This window comes from Marmota flaviventris, chromosome 1, assembly GCF_047511675.1.
Source record: "Marmota flaviventris isolate mMarFla1 chromosome 1, mMarFla1.hap1, whole genome shotgun sequence".
NCBI classification, from domain to species: Eukaryota; Metazoa; Chordata; class Mammalia; order Rodentia; family Sciuridae; genus Marmota; species Marmota flaviventris.
The window spans coordinates 204,586,966-204,603,248 of NC_092498.1; the positions used below are offsets into that span (position 1 = coordinate 204,586,966).

Genomic DNA, 16,283 nt, shown 5'->3' on the forward strand with positions numbered 1-16,283 from the left:
GTGCAGTGGTTCTGACCTGTAGCACAGCCCCGTTACTCCAGTCTCGGGCCTCTCCTGAGCGGAACGCCAACTTACGCCGGGGTTTTATGACCTACACAAATAGGGGTTGAAACTGAGATCAGCAAGGTCTGCTCCACTAGCTGGCCCAGGGTGACCTAGGGTGACTGAAGGTGTGCCCCACAGGACAGGCCCATCCCCTGATGGCAGCACGATCGCCTGCCAGCTTTAGATGCCATATGAGGTTCTTCAGAAAACCTGTTTAGTGATTTACAGATGACTTCCGAGGAAACCAAAATTGCCAAAAGGCAGCTTCAGGTCTACAGAGGATGGGAAGGAGAAGCATTAAAACAATAAAAACAAAAAACTTAATTTCAAACTTGCTTCTCTCCTTAATTTAGCAAGAATATTTCTGCTAAACGCCCCTTTGGTATCTCAATGTGGCTTTCAGAATAGTCTTTTCAGACAAGAAGTACTTGTCAGCCAGCACACTGCAAGTCAAAGATACAAAATCTAAAGAAACTGCAAATTAGTGTTTTCACCGCCAAACACCACCATTAAGTGCAATTTAGACGCGCAGTTAACAATCAGGCGGATGAGCGCTGAGTGGGACAGAACATCAGAACATCCTGCCTTCTAGGGACAGCTCGCTGCTAAGGGAGCAGTCCCCTCCTGGGGCAGCCGGTTCTCACCTGCTTCAGGGCCAAGTGGGGGGCAGCAGTGGGCTCAGCCTTGGTGGTGGTTGTGGGGGCTGTGCCCTGCTGCAGGAGGCGCTGTTCAATCTCTTGCTCCTGTTGCAGTGCCTTCACAAAGGCAGCCTTCAGGCGGCTAGTATGCTCCACCTTGAGTGCCTTCTTCTGGTTGGATGTCATGCAGTTCTCGCACATGATGGCCCCGCCCTTCTCCTCCCGCCACCGGCATGTGAAGTCTGTCTTGCACTGTGCACACATGTAGGGCTCCCGGGATAGCACAGCGGCAGCTGCAGCAGCCGACATCCTGCCTGCTGCAAGGAGACAGGTGGGCAACTTGTATCAAAGGGACAGGCTGCTAGAATTTGGGGGCCCTACCACCTTCTGCCAGGACTGGACATGGGACCCCAAGCAGAACAAGAGCAGCAGACAGGGCCATGCTTCCCAACAGGATAGGACACCCAAGCTTCAGGGAATATATATAGTCTGTTCATTGCACACCAACTTTGTGCAGGCACAAAGTGGCCAAAAGTTGTGGAAAACTGTGGGTTGAATATCCTTGGTATCAACACTTCAAAGACATCAGCAATGCTGGTCTGGTTTCCCTATCCTCCTGTTCAACCCACAATGCAAACAGGAGATCTCAGAAGAGGAGTTGATAACCATGCGAGGTTTCAACTTGACATGGTGGGCATTCCAACTTAACAGACATGTTAACAGAACGACAGTGCCTTGTGGGTATTAAAGGCTGTGCATTAAAGGGGAGGGGACTTATCCCAGGAAGGAAGCTGAGGCCAAGAGAGGACCCAAGTGATCTCCAGATCACAATGTAGATTAGTGGCAGAGCCAGGACTTGAACCCCAAGATAGGCCTTAGAGCCTGGGCTGCACTGTTTGGCCATGAGAATAAAGTACTCAAAGAGAGCAGCAGGTGGCAGATGTTCTGGGTCCTTGGTCCCTTTCATCTGGAGATAGGAACAATGTCTCTTTGGCTGGCCATAAGGAGAGTCACTGGCATCTGCTCAGGTGCAGGGTAAGTATTCTCATTTGCTTTTTGTTCCTACCTTCATGGTGTTCAGCTCTTGGGGCTTAAATATTACTTGGTCACTACAGGCCACAGCACAAGACCAGGGGACAGCTGGGGACTGATGCTAAGAAACCCTCAGGCTTCCCTTTCCTGCTTGGCCTGGCCTTCCATAGCCCTGAGCACTGAGACATATTGTGGGGCCCATCTCTGGGGAGGTCCCTTGTCTAACAGAGCAGATGGGATGTCACTTGTCCAAGCTGCCTGTGCCCAGGGTCTGCCTCAGGGCCCCTGTTCTAGCCCATGACTGCATTTCACAGGGACTGACAATAACAGCACATCTTGCACACATCCAATCCCAGAGGAGAATGTGACACTTGTTTCCCAGACAGCTGCGGACAGTGTGACCAGTACCAGGTGAGACACCAGGCAAAGCTGTACTGAGCTGCCAGGCCTGGGGGCTCTGAGAGGTGTCATGGGATGCTTTCAGGAAGAACCCAAGAGTTAGGTCCTATTTTGGGCAATGATAGAGGGAGACTGGCCCCTCATGACAGAAGAGCCACTTGCATAGGCAGTTGCAGAGTAGGCAGGTACCATAGTCCTAAGGGGCCTACGGCCCACCCTGGTACCCTAGCAGCCTTTTTGTTATAGAGCACAAGGCCTTCTCCGTGCCCCCTCAGCAGCAGTGTTTTTGCCAACACTTCTTTGTTGCAAAGGGCCCCAAACACAAGCCAGATTGTGCCAGAGCCCTCAATTCCCTGACAGTGCATCCCCTCAGTCTCTCTGGTAACAAACAAGACCATCTTAAAAAGGATGTTGCCTAGCCCCAGGGGGCCTGGTCCAGTCTCCTATGAAGCAAATTCCCAGATGACTGCACTATTCTGGGGTTGTCAGTGGGCTCAGAGACCCTGGGCACAATTATTCTTCAGGAGCCTGGGGAGTGAGAATGCACCCTCCTCATGCCCCAACAAAGTGGTGGGCATTGGAGGACCACAGTTCTGTTGCCCACACATCCTTTTTTTATCTCTGCACGCCAAGTGGTTGGCAGGGAAAAGGTGCTTCTCCTCTGTATATTCCCTATACTACTATTGCCTCAAGTCTGCTGAGTGGGGCCAGTACTGGCCTGAGCTGAGAAACCAGTGGTAAAGCATCTGAGACTTCTGGGCCCTGACCCAGTTATGCCTCCTCCTCTACTCAAAGCATATGATGTGATCACTTGGGGAAAGAACTGAGGCTCACTGCCCTTTGACCTCACCACCAACTCCATCTCAGGACATAAACTTCAGTCTGTCTGAAGAAACAGGTTCCCAGAAGGCCAACTTTGTGACCCACCTCCTTCCAGAAGTCTCCAAGGCCGTTTCTGATAACAACCCTGCAGGCATCCTTTTCACACTGTCCCCAAAAAGGGTAATGAAGCGAGCCTGGTCCAGGCAGTCGTGTCCCTCCTCCTGCTTAGGGACCGAAAGAACTCAAGCCCATGCTTGCCCAAGGGTCCTGCTTAAGCCTGCCAGCCTCCCACAGATGCCTACCCTTCACCCCTGCCCCATCTGTCCCAGGGCCACTGATGGTGGTTCCCTGGACCAGGGCCTCCCAAGACCCAGTTCTCAGAGGTCCCAACAGGAGAACAGTGTTCTCTTCCATAGCAGAGCTGACAATAAATGGTGTCACATGGTAGAGGCTCCAGTGCCTTCAGCAGCAAGCTGAAACCAGCCATGGCTGCTTACCTTGTGTCTCCAGTAGGTTCTGCACCACCTCCTCCAGGCCAACAAGGTAGATGAACTCATTGTTGGCAGCACTGGGTAGGAAATTCATCTCTGGGGCTGGGGGTTTGGGTGGGGGGATCTCCAGCAGTGTCTTCTCTAGTTGTTTGCGTAGTGCAAGCTTGGCGGCCGCCTGCCGGCTGGCTGGAGACTCACCAGAAGTAACCACAGAAGCCACACTGGTAGGGGTGGAGTTGGCCTGAGCGGAGGCAGCTGTTGTCCCCTTCAGTGATGCTGGGGTGGGCTTTGGGAAGACAACAACCAGGTCAGTGTGCCCAACTAGAGGCAGGCTTCCCCAGACCCCCTGCAGTACCAACATCCCATCAGTTGCACTTGACTGATGAGCCCTTAAAAAAAGTAAATCTGAGGACTGGGGGGTGTGGCTTAGAGGCAGAGCACTTGCCTAGCATGTCCAAGGCTCTTAATTCCACCGCCAGCACCCACATCCCAAATCAAAAAACCTCAGTAAATCTGTCTTAGCAGGTTCATGGAAGTCAATGAACCATAGGTTAAGGTGCCTGAAATGAACAGCCCTAGGAGGCAAGTGATAGTCTAAACATGCTCGTGAAGGCTTAGTGGACATCCAATACACTGCACACAATTAAAACTGATACTTTACCTAATAAGGACACCCACGAGACCACCACAACCAAGACAGGTCTCAGAGGAGGTATGATAGGGACTGCTTATCCCATGAACATACGCTGGTACTTATCTGGGGTGCTAATGCTCTAGTCAGTTCTGAATCCTTATTGGTGTTATAAGGGAAAGCAGCTCCAGGGCCCACCCTATCCCTTCACCCTCCCCCCTTTCCCCCATCCTCACTGCTCCTGTACTAGGTTATTGTCCTCATCTGGATCACAGTGGTTACCCCTTCGTGGTCTCCACCTGCCCCACAATTGCTCACCCCAAAACCCAGAGTTAATTATACCAGTGCCCTTAGCCAGACCCCCTCCTCCAGTCCAGCTGGCAGCAGACTCCAACAATGGGGCTGCCTCTGCCCAACCTCACAGTGCACTGAGGACAGCAGAGACAGGATAAAAGGTTATGGGTAGGTTAAATGGCTTGCCTAGGTAAGTCTTTTGCTGTGCCCAGGAGACCCCTGAGTAGAAATAGGACTGGTCATCATCTCTGCGCTTGAACTCAACCTTAACAAAGGCAGGTCCACTGCCCCAAACTGCAGCCTTGCTCTTGTCTAAGGAAGGCCGGCAAAAAGGAACCTCGTCAAAGAAGGAAGAAAGGAAGAAAGGATGAACACGCTTGTCAGCAAAAGCCCCTACAGACCCAGTAATTTTGTACGTCAGGCAAGGCTCTTGCTTCTAGCCTGCCCGCCTCCGGGTCCTTCCCTTCCCATCCTGCTACCCAGTGGGTGGGGACATATCCTCCCCATCTCAGAGGCTCTGTACAGAGGTGAAAGGACGAGTGGCTAAGAATAGAAGCATTGGTGCTTTGAGAACATCTGCAGACATGCTCTCCTCATACCCGTGCCTGAGGACACAAGTCAGCTCGATTGCGCCTTGGGCAGAGGGCCCTTGAGGGCTCTGGTGCCCCCCAGGCTGTCTCTAGATCCATCTCCCATCTCACTTAACCCTCAAATCCTAGTGTCTCCCATGTGTTACCAGAACATGAATCAGGACAGCAGACCCCACTCATTTTAGCCTGATTTTCACTGGTCCCATCCTTGCCTTCTCAGCAGCAATCCACCTTTGCTAGATGGCAAATCTGCCCATAAGCTTCATACCCCCCCTATGGCCTGAGAAACTCGGGCTGGAACCTTGTGGGAATGTTTAACATACCACCCTTCTCAGAGGGAGCACACAGGCCATATTCCACAACCCTGGGAGACATATTGGTACCCTAGGACCAACTGGGGGCCCTTGGGAGAATACACACACCCCTTCCAGCCTTGGAACAGACCCTCACCTGTGGGAGGTTGACAAGCAGACTGGTGTTGGGGACGTTGGCGACACGGATGAGTCCCTGCTGGATGATTCTCTGTCCCTGAATTTGCACACTGGGCACGGAGGCCCGGGGGGCCAGAAGGAGAGGCGGTGGCCCCGTGGTGGAATGTTGTCGGATGTTGTGGATTTGCTGTTGGGTTAGGGAGGACAAAAACTAAGACAACAATAGAGGGAGGCACAAGGAAGAAGTGGGCACCACAGCCCCAGCCTTAAGACCAGAAAGAGTCTTCCTCTGGAGGTGGTGGTCAGTTGCTGGGGCTGCCAAGCTCCCAGACTTTGTGGCCCTGCTCACCTGGGCCCCCCTGACGAGTGGGGGCATGACGACCTGTGAGCTTGCCTGCGGTCCCAGCTTAGAAGACACTTGCTGACCGCCACGGACCAGGGGTGGCGGGATGACACTGCCAGGCATTCGAGTTGAAGAGGTCTGTCAATGACACCAATGTCCACATTTATGTGGCCTTTTATCTTTTAGAAAACGGATTTATTGCTTTTGTAAAAGAATGTAATTTTTTTTTAAATGCAGAACAATGAAAACACGAAAAATGAGCTAAAACACATATTTATGTTAAATGCATACTCCCACAAGAGCCATGGAAACCTGGGCTCACACAGGAATGAGTTAGAACAATGTAGTAACACACTGCCACAAGAAACTGGCCTCACATGTGCCCCCAACAGAGAGCACATTAGATGGGGTGAGCACCACCTGTTTGAGAGAGGGCAGAAAAAGCCCTTTTAGCCCTGTGTCTGTAGTTAGTTCAGGCTGTGCAGGGTTGCAGGCCACCCTTGGGAGAACTTGGTTCTTGTTCCAGTCTTGCTTAAGATGGTCACTTGGGGGCCCTCCCACTGTTGACTGTGGTTTTGTCTGTGACATCAATAGTAGCCTGGTTCGGGGAACATATGTATGCTTTTTTTCCCCCCTTTCGCCCTGGGCTATTGGCTGAAGGTCTCACTCCAGCCTTTTCAGAAGGAACAGGCAGCCTGTGCTTCTGTAGGACCCGGGATCAGAGCTTCTCAGGAGCCTGATGGGCCTGTTCCAGACTAGGACAGCAGTACTGCACGAAGGGCATAGTCAAGACACAAGGGGGACACTGACCTGAAGTGATGTCTTGCCAACAGGAAGGTTCTGGGTGCCTCGCACGAGTGGGGGAGGGGTAGTCACAGTGCTCCCAGTGGAGCCAGTGGGCTGCAAGAGAAAGAGAGGAGATTAGAGGTAGGAAACAGGGATAACATCAGCCCCTTTCTCTCACTACAGAGTCACCAACATGCTGTTAAGACTGAGAGGAGAGGATTGATTTCCTTCCTCTTCTCCAAGCACACCAGGCTTTCAACCTGAAAGTGGCCCTGTCTGTACCAAGAGTTGGCCCATTCTATATGAGCCAAGGAGAGATTCTGCAGTAACCTCTCAGCATACTTCCTGGTTGTTTCCTGACTACTCCCACATGGGGTCCAGGCACCGGCTCTGGGCTACACGGGATGGACGTAGCAGCTGAGATAAAGAGCCCTGGGCCTAGACAGTTTAATCCCAACCTTAGTGAGAAAATGCTGGGCATGAACACTTTTTACTTGATTAATCCCATTTTTTGGAGTGATGGGGTGGGTGCTGGGGATGGAACCCAGGGCTTCACATATGCTAGGCACACACGCAACCACTAAGCCACACCAGCGGACCATCTGAATGTTGTCTAAAACTACATATTCCCCTAGAGAAGGGAGAGCAACAGACTTGATTTGCTTGACTGAGTCTTTAGCAATTGATAAAGGAAAAAAGTTCATAGTACAGTGTGCCCACCCACTTGCTAAAAGTGGAAGGGGGTATGACAAACTTCCAAGTCAGACCAGCAGGTGTGTCTCCTGTCTTTTCTCAACCAGCTGTCAGCTCTCATTGTCCTAGGTGCATTGATTTACTGGTTTACTGAAACAGAAATTAAAGTGCACAAGGCAAGTGTATCTGCAACTAGGAACCTTCCTAGAACAGGGCATTAGAAAAATCCAACAAAATAAGTTCAACTTGCTCTACATGTTAAACTTCACAAAAGTGACAGAAGTAGCAGGCTTTTTTGGAAATGAGCTCAGGATAGACCTCTAGACTCAGAACTGTGCTTCTAGCAGCACACAGACAATCATTTCCTAGACATGTTCAGTCTAAGAGAAGTGAGTTTTACATAATCAGATGAAATTATTTTGATATCTTCTTACTTGGACATCTTTCTAGCTAAATTCAAAATGCACACTTGAGTTTGCAAATGTCTGTTTGGACCTGCCCTACATTTCTGGGAGGAAACCTAACTCTCTGACCAGCCTTTTCAGTCTACAGCACTCTGAGGAGGGGTTGTCAAGGTAAGATAGTGGCTGATGGCCCCTGGTTCTGAAAACAGCTCCCAGAGTCCCAGAAGCACATACCTTCTGGGTGGTGGCTTCTTTTTGTATTTGACTCTGCCGCAACTTTTTCAACAATACAAGCTTTGCTTCTTCTAATCTTAGCTCTTCTTTTAGCTGCTTGATCATTCTTTCTCGTTCTTCAGGACTACTTTTCTGAAAGGATATGAGAATGAGGGTTAAGAGAGGGTCCTCAGCAGGGATGAGTGTAGCTGGGGCTGCAGTGGTAGTGTGAACAGAGGAGGCCCTCCCACCACCAAACTCACCAGGAGAGCCTCAGTGCTGGTCTCCTTCAAGGCCATCTTGGTCAGTCCATTCACCCTTGGGCTTGAAGGTTGCTCATTGTCAGAGAGCACAATCACATCAGGGGAGGGTGGTCTCCTTTCAGACTTCATGTCACTGGGAGCAGAGACAAAGGGTGATTAACAGAGCAGCAAACAAGACACACACACACAGCAAGAAAGTAAAAAAGTGAAAAGCATGTCAATTTGGCCAGACCTCCCTGCTCCTGTCTCTGCCACATGGTCAGCTCTTTCCTTCAGTGTACCCTAAGGCCCATCTGGCGCCAAGGCACCCAGGCCATCCTCTCTCCATGTATCACAGGGCACCCAAATCTGCCAATTCATAGCTAGGCCCCTTAACCCCTGCCTCCAAGTCCCCTGGGCTGAGGGTGTATGTGCTCCCAAGTCTAACATGGACATTTTGGAAAATGCTGTGGCTCTTTCCTTTACCAGGTGGCCTGGTTTTGGATAAAACATTTGGCTTCAGGTCCGAGGGCCCCAGCTCAGTCTCGGTTAGGCTCCTGAGTACTAGGTGTGATGGGATGCCTATGCCTCGAAACCCAGAGGCTGCCACCTGTCTAACTGAAAACTACCTGATGGGGAGGAAGCTCAGCTCTTCATGAACCATTTTTTCTTCTCTGCTCAACTTCTCTTTCAGACATACTAATGACCTCATACCTAACAGTCCATCTGCTTCTAGAAAACAGAAGCTCTTTCCACTTCACAAGGCATCCTGAGGCTGCCTGGCAGACAGTCCTTTCTAGGGCATATATGGCAAGTGGCAGCAATGGCCACAGGTTATGAGACCAACAAGAATACCTCCCAAAGATCCAGATACTCTCCACCCCACCTGATGTATTCACAAACTAGTTTATTTATGACCTCCCCCATGCTCTAATACTGTATAGACTGTCCTGCAGATGACAGGGCCACCCTGCCTGTGATATCCTGTCACCCTATGAACTCAACCCTGACCACCCCACAAGTCCCAGTTCAAACTGCATTATAAAATGCTATGATCACTTTTGTCAACAACCCCTTTGCTTTCTAATGAAAGTGCTTTTCTCCTTGCAATGGTCCATTTTGGGAGCTTACTTTTACTTGTGAACTTGACCTTGGTTCTGTTCCCCCTCTTCTCATTGATGACTCATGGCATCTCCCTACAAGCTGGGCAGTGTCAGGGGGTGACATGGAAGCCCCCATAGCTTTCTTATTTTGTCAGGATACAGTCACAAATATCTAAGTATATGACTGTGAACAAATGCTGTTACATATCAGAATCCAACAACAGTGAGTATCCATTCTATGCTAACTTTGAGCCAGGCTCAGAACTAAGAACCCCATTGCACAATATACCGTTTAACCCATGTGGGACCATATCAGTGTCTGGGATTTTCCCTTTTCTGTGAAGGATTATTTAGGATGTTCATTCACATTTGATGCTATTAAAGCCATAGGGCTGAGTATATGCTTTGGTGTCACTGATATGGCACATGGGGGAGAGGGGAGCCACTCCCAGAAACAACACTTTGCTCCCAAATCAAGCAGCTACATTTGCTAATGACTGACACACTGCCAATTTTCTCCTGTAGATGCTTAGTATTTGGGTTGAAGGAATCAAATTCTTGGTTTTGTAGTCAAGAAAAGCTGCTGAAAACACAAACATGTACACTAGGTGGCACTGTGACCCAGGGAATAAACTTGGATAAAGTTAACTGGAAGTCACAGCTCAAAGTTGTCCCTGCTTTTTCCACTAGACCTCAGCGGGGTAAGGAGACCGTCACTAGGATGCAGAGCTTCACGCTACTTTAAGAGCACAAAGAACACTTCCCACCATTCCTGAGGAAGCTGCATCTTCAGGAAGGATATGCACAGAGTACCAAAGGATCAGGCTTTACCACCAATTCCCTAGATTCACCAAATGTCTACTTTGGAGCTGCCTTCATTGCTCTTTTCTGGCTCTCCTTGTTTCACAAGTCAGAGCTCTGTGACAGCTGTACCTGAACACTAGTCCTATCCCTGATCTGACAACTTGCATGGTTGCTGACTGGACTGCCACAGAAATAAGAGGAGTGGACTATAAGTTGGCCGATTCAGTATACAGGCTCTGAGCATGGGGTTCTCATCTAGACATTCAGATGTCTAGAAATGGGTAGTTTATAAATGACCCAGGATATTTATTAAAGTCTCATCCAAACCACCTCCAGATCTGTGCTATCTCTTCTCACTGACACCACCCATGATCAACTTTCAAGGTGACTTGATGGCTCCAATTCCATGCTCTCTGGATGTGCACACAGGTGAACGCATCCAAGGTGAATGGACCAGCAGAGAGCTACAACTTCTGGTCTCTGTTCAGATGGGCTCCCAGGTGAACTGAGGAGCAGTCTAGGTGGCATCTTGTATAGTTACAGAAGACAGACACACTTCCTGGAAACACACAGGCTGAAAACAGCTGATCTCTAGGGGTTTATCACTTTTCATTATCTTATAGAGAGAGGGGTATGTGCTTCTTTCAAAGATGATATCTCTATTAAAACTTGAATTTGCATGAGGAAAGAGGGCAGGGCTAGGGACAGAGGCCACTAAGCAGCTGAAGCTTCCTGAGAGGACCACCCTGACCTTAGTGCTCCCAGTCCCCATCTTGGCTTGAGACTAATCAATAACTCATCCAAGAGATGATGTCACCACCCATCAATGATCACTCTGCATCCCAGCAGCCAGCAGGGAGTGAACTTCCTGTATGCTAATCGGGCCACCAAAAAGTCATGTGACAAAGGCATTTCCCTCCTTGGTCACATGACCCTTTAACAGTGCCTTCCAACGTGAAAAACCATGGCAACGGGCGGTTCCAACCGGTTTGTGACACACAGCCTTCATTTTGAGACGGGAGGTAAGGGTTCAGGTGCTGTCAGAAAATGGAGGCGCCAGGCTCACCCCAGGGCCGCAGGCATTTCCTGTCACACCATCCCCCAGGGAACTCTGAATGTGTCCTGAGCACCATGTTATCATCTGCAAGCAGAGTGGGCCACTTGCCCCTCTACTTTCCAAAATGAAAAACTTTCCTAAGCTCAAATTTTTAAAGAAAGGGCTTCAAGATGCTGAGTACCTTTTGGGAGAGTTCTTAATTAAAAAAAAAAAAAAAAAAGTGGTGGTTCAAAATAATTGCAGGCATTATTTCAGAGTTTTTCGGGGTTTATTTATTTATTTGTTTATTTATTTATGTTGTTTTTAATTATAAAAACCACTTAAGGTCAGGAGAATAAAAGCTGAGGAAATCTAGCCCAATGTGCTGAGAGGAGGGCTGATGCCCATGTGGTCCACTATACTGCTTTTATCCATGGCAGTTCTCTCAGGCATCAACTTTATTTGGAAGATATTTCAGGGCAAATCCAATAAGCCCATCCTGCCTGCCCATCTTGAGAATGTTTATGTAAAATACAGTGATCAAAAGAGATTTTACATGACCTACAAAAATCTTTGCAAACAGGCCAGGCTGTTATAGGTATAAATGTCTTACCACAAGCCAGCAATTTTGTTACCTACCAGGAACTTTAGCAGAGTTTCCTGGAGGGGAGGCTGGGATTATAAACTTCACATTCCAATCACAATCCTACCCCACCTGCACAAGGCTATCTATTGCTCTTGTCTGATCACCAACCAGAAGCCAGCATGTGGTTAATATTTAGCATCTCCTTGGCCTATGCCAGGGAAGGAGTTTTGTGGAGGAAACAGAGAGAGCCGCTACTGGGAGCTTGGACTTCATGGGTCTCCTCTGAACAGAACTAACTACAAGATGTCCAGGGAAAGCATACTTCATCCCTCACATATTCATTTATTCACTCATTCACCACTCATTCATATTCACTCACTTGCTTGGATTTGCTTTTGAAAGTCTGGCTAAGATTCAGGAGCTGCCCTAGGTGGTGGGAAGAAAACTCTAGTAGGGCTGTCAAGCCAAGGTAGTGGTCATGGTTTGGGCAAGACAGAAAAACTAAGAAATAATGGTCAAAGACATATAAACACAGTAAGATCTACTCTAGACACATCTTACTCCAACAACAGTAAGTCAAAGAAGAAAACTTTGACAAACAGCCTTGGTTTATGAAGCAGGTAAGTATGGCTTCTCCAGAGCTTATGGAAACATAGAACCTTGTGATCTGGGGCCTGGTTGATCAAAGTCTGCATTTTTTTTTTTTTTGGAGGGGGTGGTGGTGACAGAATCTCACTATGTTGCCCAGGATGACCTCAAGTGATCCTCCTGTCTCCAGAGTAGTGAGAACTACAGGCACACATCACCACGGCTGGTTCAGGTTGTACACTTCTGTAAATGCTTGCCTTGGATTCCTCTAATCGTTCCACCACACAAGCAGAACTGCTCACACCATCTCTCAGGGCCACATTGATTCATCCTAGCACCCATGTACCCCAAGTTCCTATCCACCAAATCCAGAACCTATGTCCCACACTGTTCAACTCAGTGACACCCTTCTCAAAATAAAAAATAAGGGCTGGGAACATAGCTCAGCAATATAGCTCCCCTGGATTAAATCACCAGTACCACCGCAAAAGAGGCAATAGTAATAGGGCTGTTCACTCTGAGGGCAAATGCTTACCCAGGAGCCCTTTTACCAGTGCAGAGGATAGAGAAATCTCCTGTGGCCATGCCCATTCCCACCTAGAAGGAGCTATCTGCTTGTAGTCATTCCAGGGTTCTCACGAGGCAGGAATGGAGCATCCTAACATCAGGTCCTGTACTGCCTCTGTAGAGCCAGCAGGTCCATGTCTTAGAGCCAGCAGGATCATGTCTCAGGGGCGCCAGATAGGCCTGTAGGCAGCCCTGAAAACTCAGTGGCAATACCAGACTCCTGAAAAGCCTCAAGAGATTTCAAGGAGTAGAGTCCAACCACAGTGCCCCTCAAGGAGAAGTCTCTAGTCTCAGAGTGATCTTCTGGATCAGAACTGAGAGCTTCCTAGGGTCCCCAATTCCCAAGGCTAGGGAGATAAGGGTAGCAAACAGACTTCTTTGCAGACCTTCCTGGGCAGAGACTACAGAACCTACTAAATCTTTGCAAGTGGGTGCCCAGAGAGCTTTTCAAGGAGAATGAGCCTGGCCCAGAGCAGACAGCCTTGAGGGCAGGGATTGGGCCTGCTGTGTGTGCTGCGGTAGCTAGGACTGGCAGTGCTGGCAAGCAAGGGCCCTGGAGAAGGGTTCCAGGATGAGGCCTATGAGTTCAGGAAGGATACAGCAACCCATATAGGACTGATAATCTCACACATGTAGGAGGCTACTTTCCACATGCACATAGATGCTGAGTTGCTAAAGGAAGTCCAAATCCATTTTACAGGATTTTTGAATTCTGTGTCATTATGTCTTTTAAAGCAACAGATTCTGAAGCCCAACCTCTATCCTATGAGTCTAGGCACTTAGAAGGACATTAATAAAAAGTCCTAATATTCAGATCAACCTTGACAAAGCCTACCTGCCCATTTCCATAGAGGTCCATGGAGGAGGACAGGGGGTGCTGGCTGAGGGCAGCATGTTGGTTTACTTACAAGCCTCCTACAGTCCCCCTCACTGACCTAGGCTGACCTTGTGGCTTGATCTCTGAACTAGAGTACATAAGCTGCTATACTGAAAATTTTCAAGGCAAGGTCACAGAAGCCTATAGCTTCTGCGTAGGCTTTCATAATACCTGCTCTGGGGGAAGTCCGACTGCCCCAGACGGATATGGTATAGTACACCCAAAGCCAGCTGAAGGAAAGAGATGGAAATAGGCACAAAGATGGACCAGGCCAGTCAGCCCAACAAGCAGTACCCAGGTGGGTGGAATCAGCCAACCAGCAGAACAGATAGTAGTATGCCAACATTGTTCCTTTAAACCACTAAGCTAATAGGGCTACCAGCCCAGCCCACCCCTGGCGAGCTGATCCACATCCCCACGACTCTGCTTCCTCCTTCAGATTGTCCCAACAGAGACCAACCATTCTAGACACTACCTTAAGAAACAGGGAGAGGGCATACAAGAAAAGAGGTTTGAGCAAGTCACCACCTCACTGAACTTTAAAGTTATCCCCACAAAGGGACCAACAGATCAAGACCTGGGGTGACACAGAACAGCTCTGGGAAGGGTGAGCAGAAGACCAGAGCTATGCAATGAAAAAAATGCGTCGCATGAAAGAGAAGGGGAAGACAGAAGGCACCTTGGTGTCAGGCACTGCCTAGAGCAAGATATGAGGGGTGCTGGCGATGTGGCTCAAGTGGTAATGCGCTCGCCTGGCATGCATGGGGCGCTGGGTTCGATCCTCAGCACCACATAAAAATAAAGATGTTGTGTCCACCGAAAACTAAAAACTAAATATTAAAAACTTCTCTCTTAAAAAAAAAAAAAAGATATGAGTCAAAACCAAAAAGAAATTCCATATGCTGCATTCACTGTACCCACTACCACCCAAGAAGCACTTCCAGAAAAGTCCTATGAGAAAGGGGTGGCGGGGGGAAGGGAAGAGTCACCACTGGTTCTCCAGGTCAGTCCTACCACTGGGCAAATCTCATTTGACAGGACCCCGCGCACTGGGTGTGTCAACACATAATTGTGAATTATTTCACAGTCACTTGGGCATGGGACAGTTCACTGGAACCCCACAAGAGCCCATTCTCCTTTCCTAAAGGGTGGCCTTCTTTCAGAACCACTCAATGTGATTAAAAGGGAGTTCTGCTACCTATGCACACAGGCTGCAACCCAAAGCCAAAGAATATCTTGACTGGGAGAGGACACAGGCAGTGGACATGATGCCTGGTTCTTTCCCAGGGCCCCAGAGTCCACCTGCTTCTCGCCAGCCACAGGCCCCTCTGCAATTCCTTTGCCTTCCATCTTAGCATCCATTACCATAGCTCCAAGCCCCGTAACCTGAGATCCTCTTGGCTGGGATATCAAGAGAAAAACCCAGCATCTGCTCTGTAGGGGTCTGGGAGTCAGAATACATTTTGCTTCTTTGCCACAGAGGCCATAGAGGTGAACAGCTGGGATGAGATTTTTGAAACCCAGCCATCATTTTTCCTGGAGACTTCAGGTCCAACTATCACTCTGGGATTCCATTATGGTAAGCACTGCTATAGCTATGGCTGAACATCTCAGGAGAGAGGGAGTGAGCACTGTTCCCTTCCTACCCCTAACTGCAGCCCTGCAGCAGCAAATGGGCCCAGGCCCCCCAGTTGGGCCTAAGGGGTACCATACCATAAAGCGCCTGCTCTCAGTATCAGCAAGGCCAGGAGGTATACCCCAGCTTGTGCTGGAAGGTCATCTTCCAGGAATGCAGCAGACCCCCAGGAGTCAAATGGCCATACTAGGGAGGCCCAGAGAAGCTCACTGTAACAGGAACTACTTTAGGGACATACACTGTGGCTAAGGGCTATAGAGACAAGAGGAAGGCTCCATGGTGGCATATTCACTAGGCCAATGGCCTACCATCTGCCCCAGGAGGCCAGTGCAGCATAACCCTGCCAGTAAATGGTGTAATAGGGAGGGCTAAATTTCTAAGCATGTTCGGCTTAGAAATTCAGGAAGAAGCATTTGATAGAAAAGATCACAATCACAGAGGTGATCCTGTATTTTTTTTTATTTGTTTTGATTATGGTAGAGGGGCAGTACCAGGAATTAAACCCAGGTACACTTAACCACTGAGCCCCATTCCCAGCCCTTTTAATTTTTACTTTTGAGACAGGGTCTCACTAAGTAGCTTGGGCCCTCACTAAGTTGCTGAGGCTGGATTTGAACTTGTGAACCTCCTGCCTCAGCCTCCTGAGCTGCTAGGATTACAGTCATATGCCACTGTGCCTAGCTGATCCTGTCATGTATGAGAAAATCATCTACAACATCTGCTAACCCTTTGTGATGGCCAACCACCAAAATGTACCCTTTTTTTCTGTAATCTTCAACAGCTCCACAATCACCCCCAGTGAACAGGTAAGGAAGTGGCTCTGAGGGCTCAGGGATTGTTCAAGGTCACAGGGCTGGGACTTAAAAGTATCTTGGGATCACACTAGAGATTGGGCTGCCATATACACCCTTCACTGTGATGGGCCCTCAAAAATGGAGATGCAGGGGCTGGGGATGTGGCTCAAGTGGTAACTTGCTAGCCTGGCATCCGCGCGGTGTTGGGTTCGACCCTCAGCACCACATACAAATAAAG

The 16,283-nt window shown here is 49.1% G+C and overlaps 1 protein-coding gene across 12 annotated transcripts in view; it reads right to left on the minus strand.

The window, feature by feature from the left end:
• The window catches only part of Gatad2a (GATA zinc finger domain containing 2A), a 110,855-nt gene that overhangs the window by 5,613 nt on the left and 88,959 nt on the right, over positions 1-16,283 (minus strand). For 11 of the 12 annotated variants that reach the window (XM_027932131.2, XM_027932128.2, XM_071600732.1 and 8 more), the window contains 8 exons: positions 8,076-8,208; positions 7,834-7,965; positions 6,527-6,616; positions 5,723-5,854; positions 5,393-5,560; positions 3,434-3,713; positions 690-1,000; positions 17-91 (listed from right to left, as the gene is read on the minus strand). In XM_027932131.2, coding sequence (XP_027787932.1) covers positions 17-91; positions 690-1,000; positions 3,434-3,713; positions 5,393-5,560; positions 5,723-5,854; positions 6,527-6,616; positions 7,834-7,965; positions 8,076-8,208 — 1,321 coding nt within the window. The remainder of the gene's footprint in view (positions 1-16; positions 92-689; positions 1,001-3,433; positions 3,714-5,392; positions 5,561-5,722; positions 5,855-6,526; positions 6,617-7,833; positions 7,966-8,075; positions 8,209-16,283) is intronic. The other variant, XM_071600747.1, reaches the window with a different exon arrangement.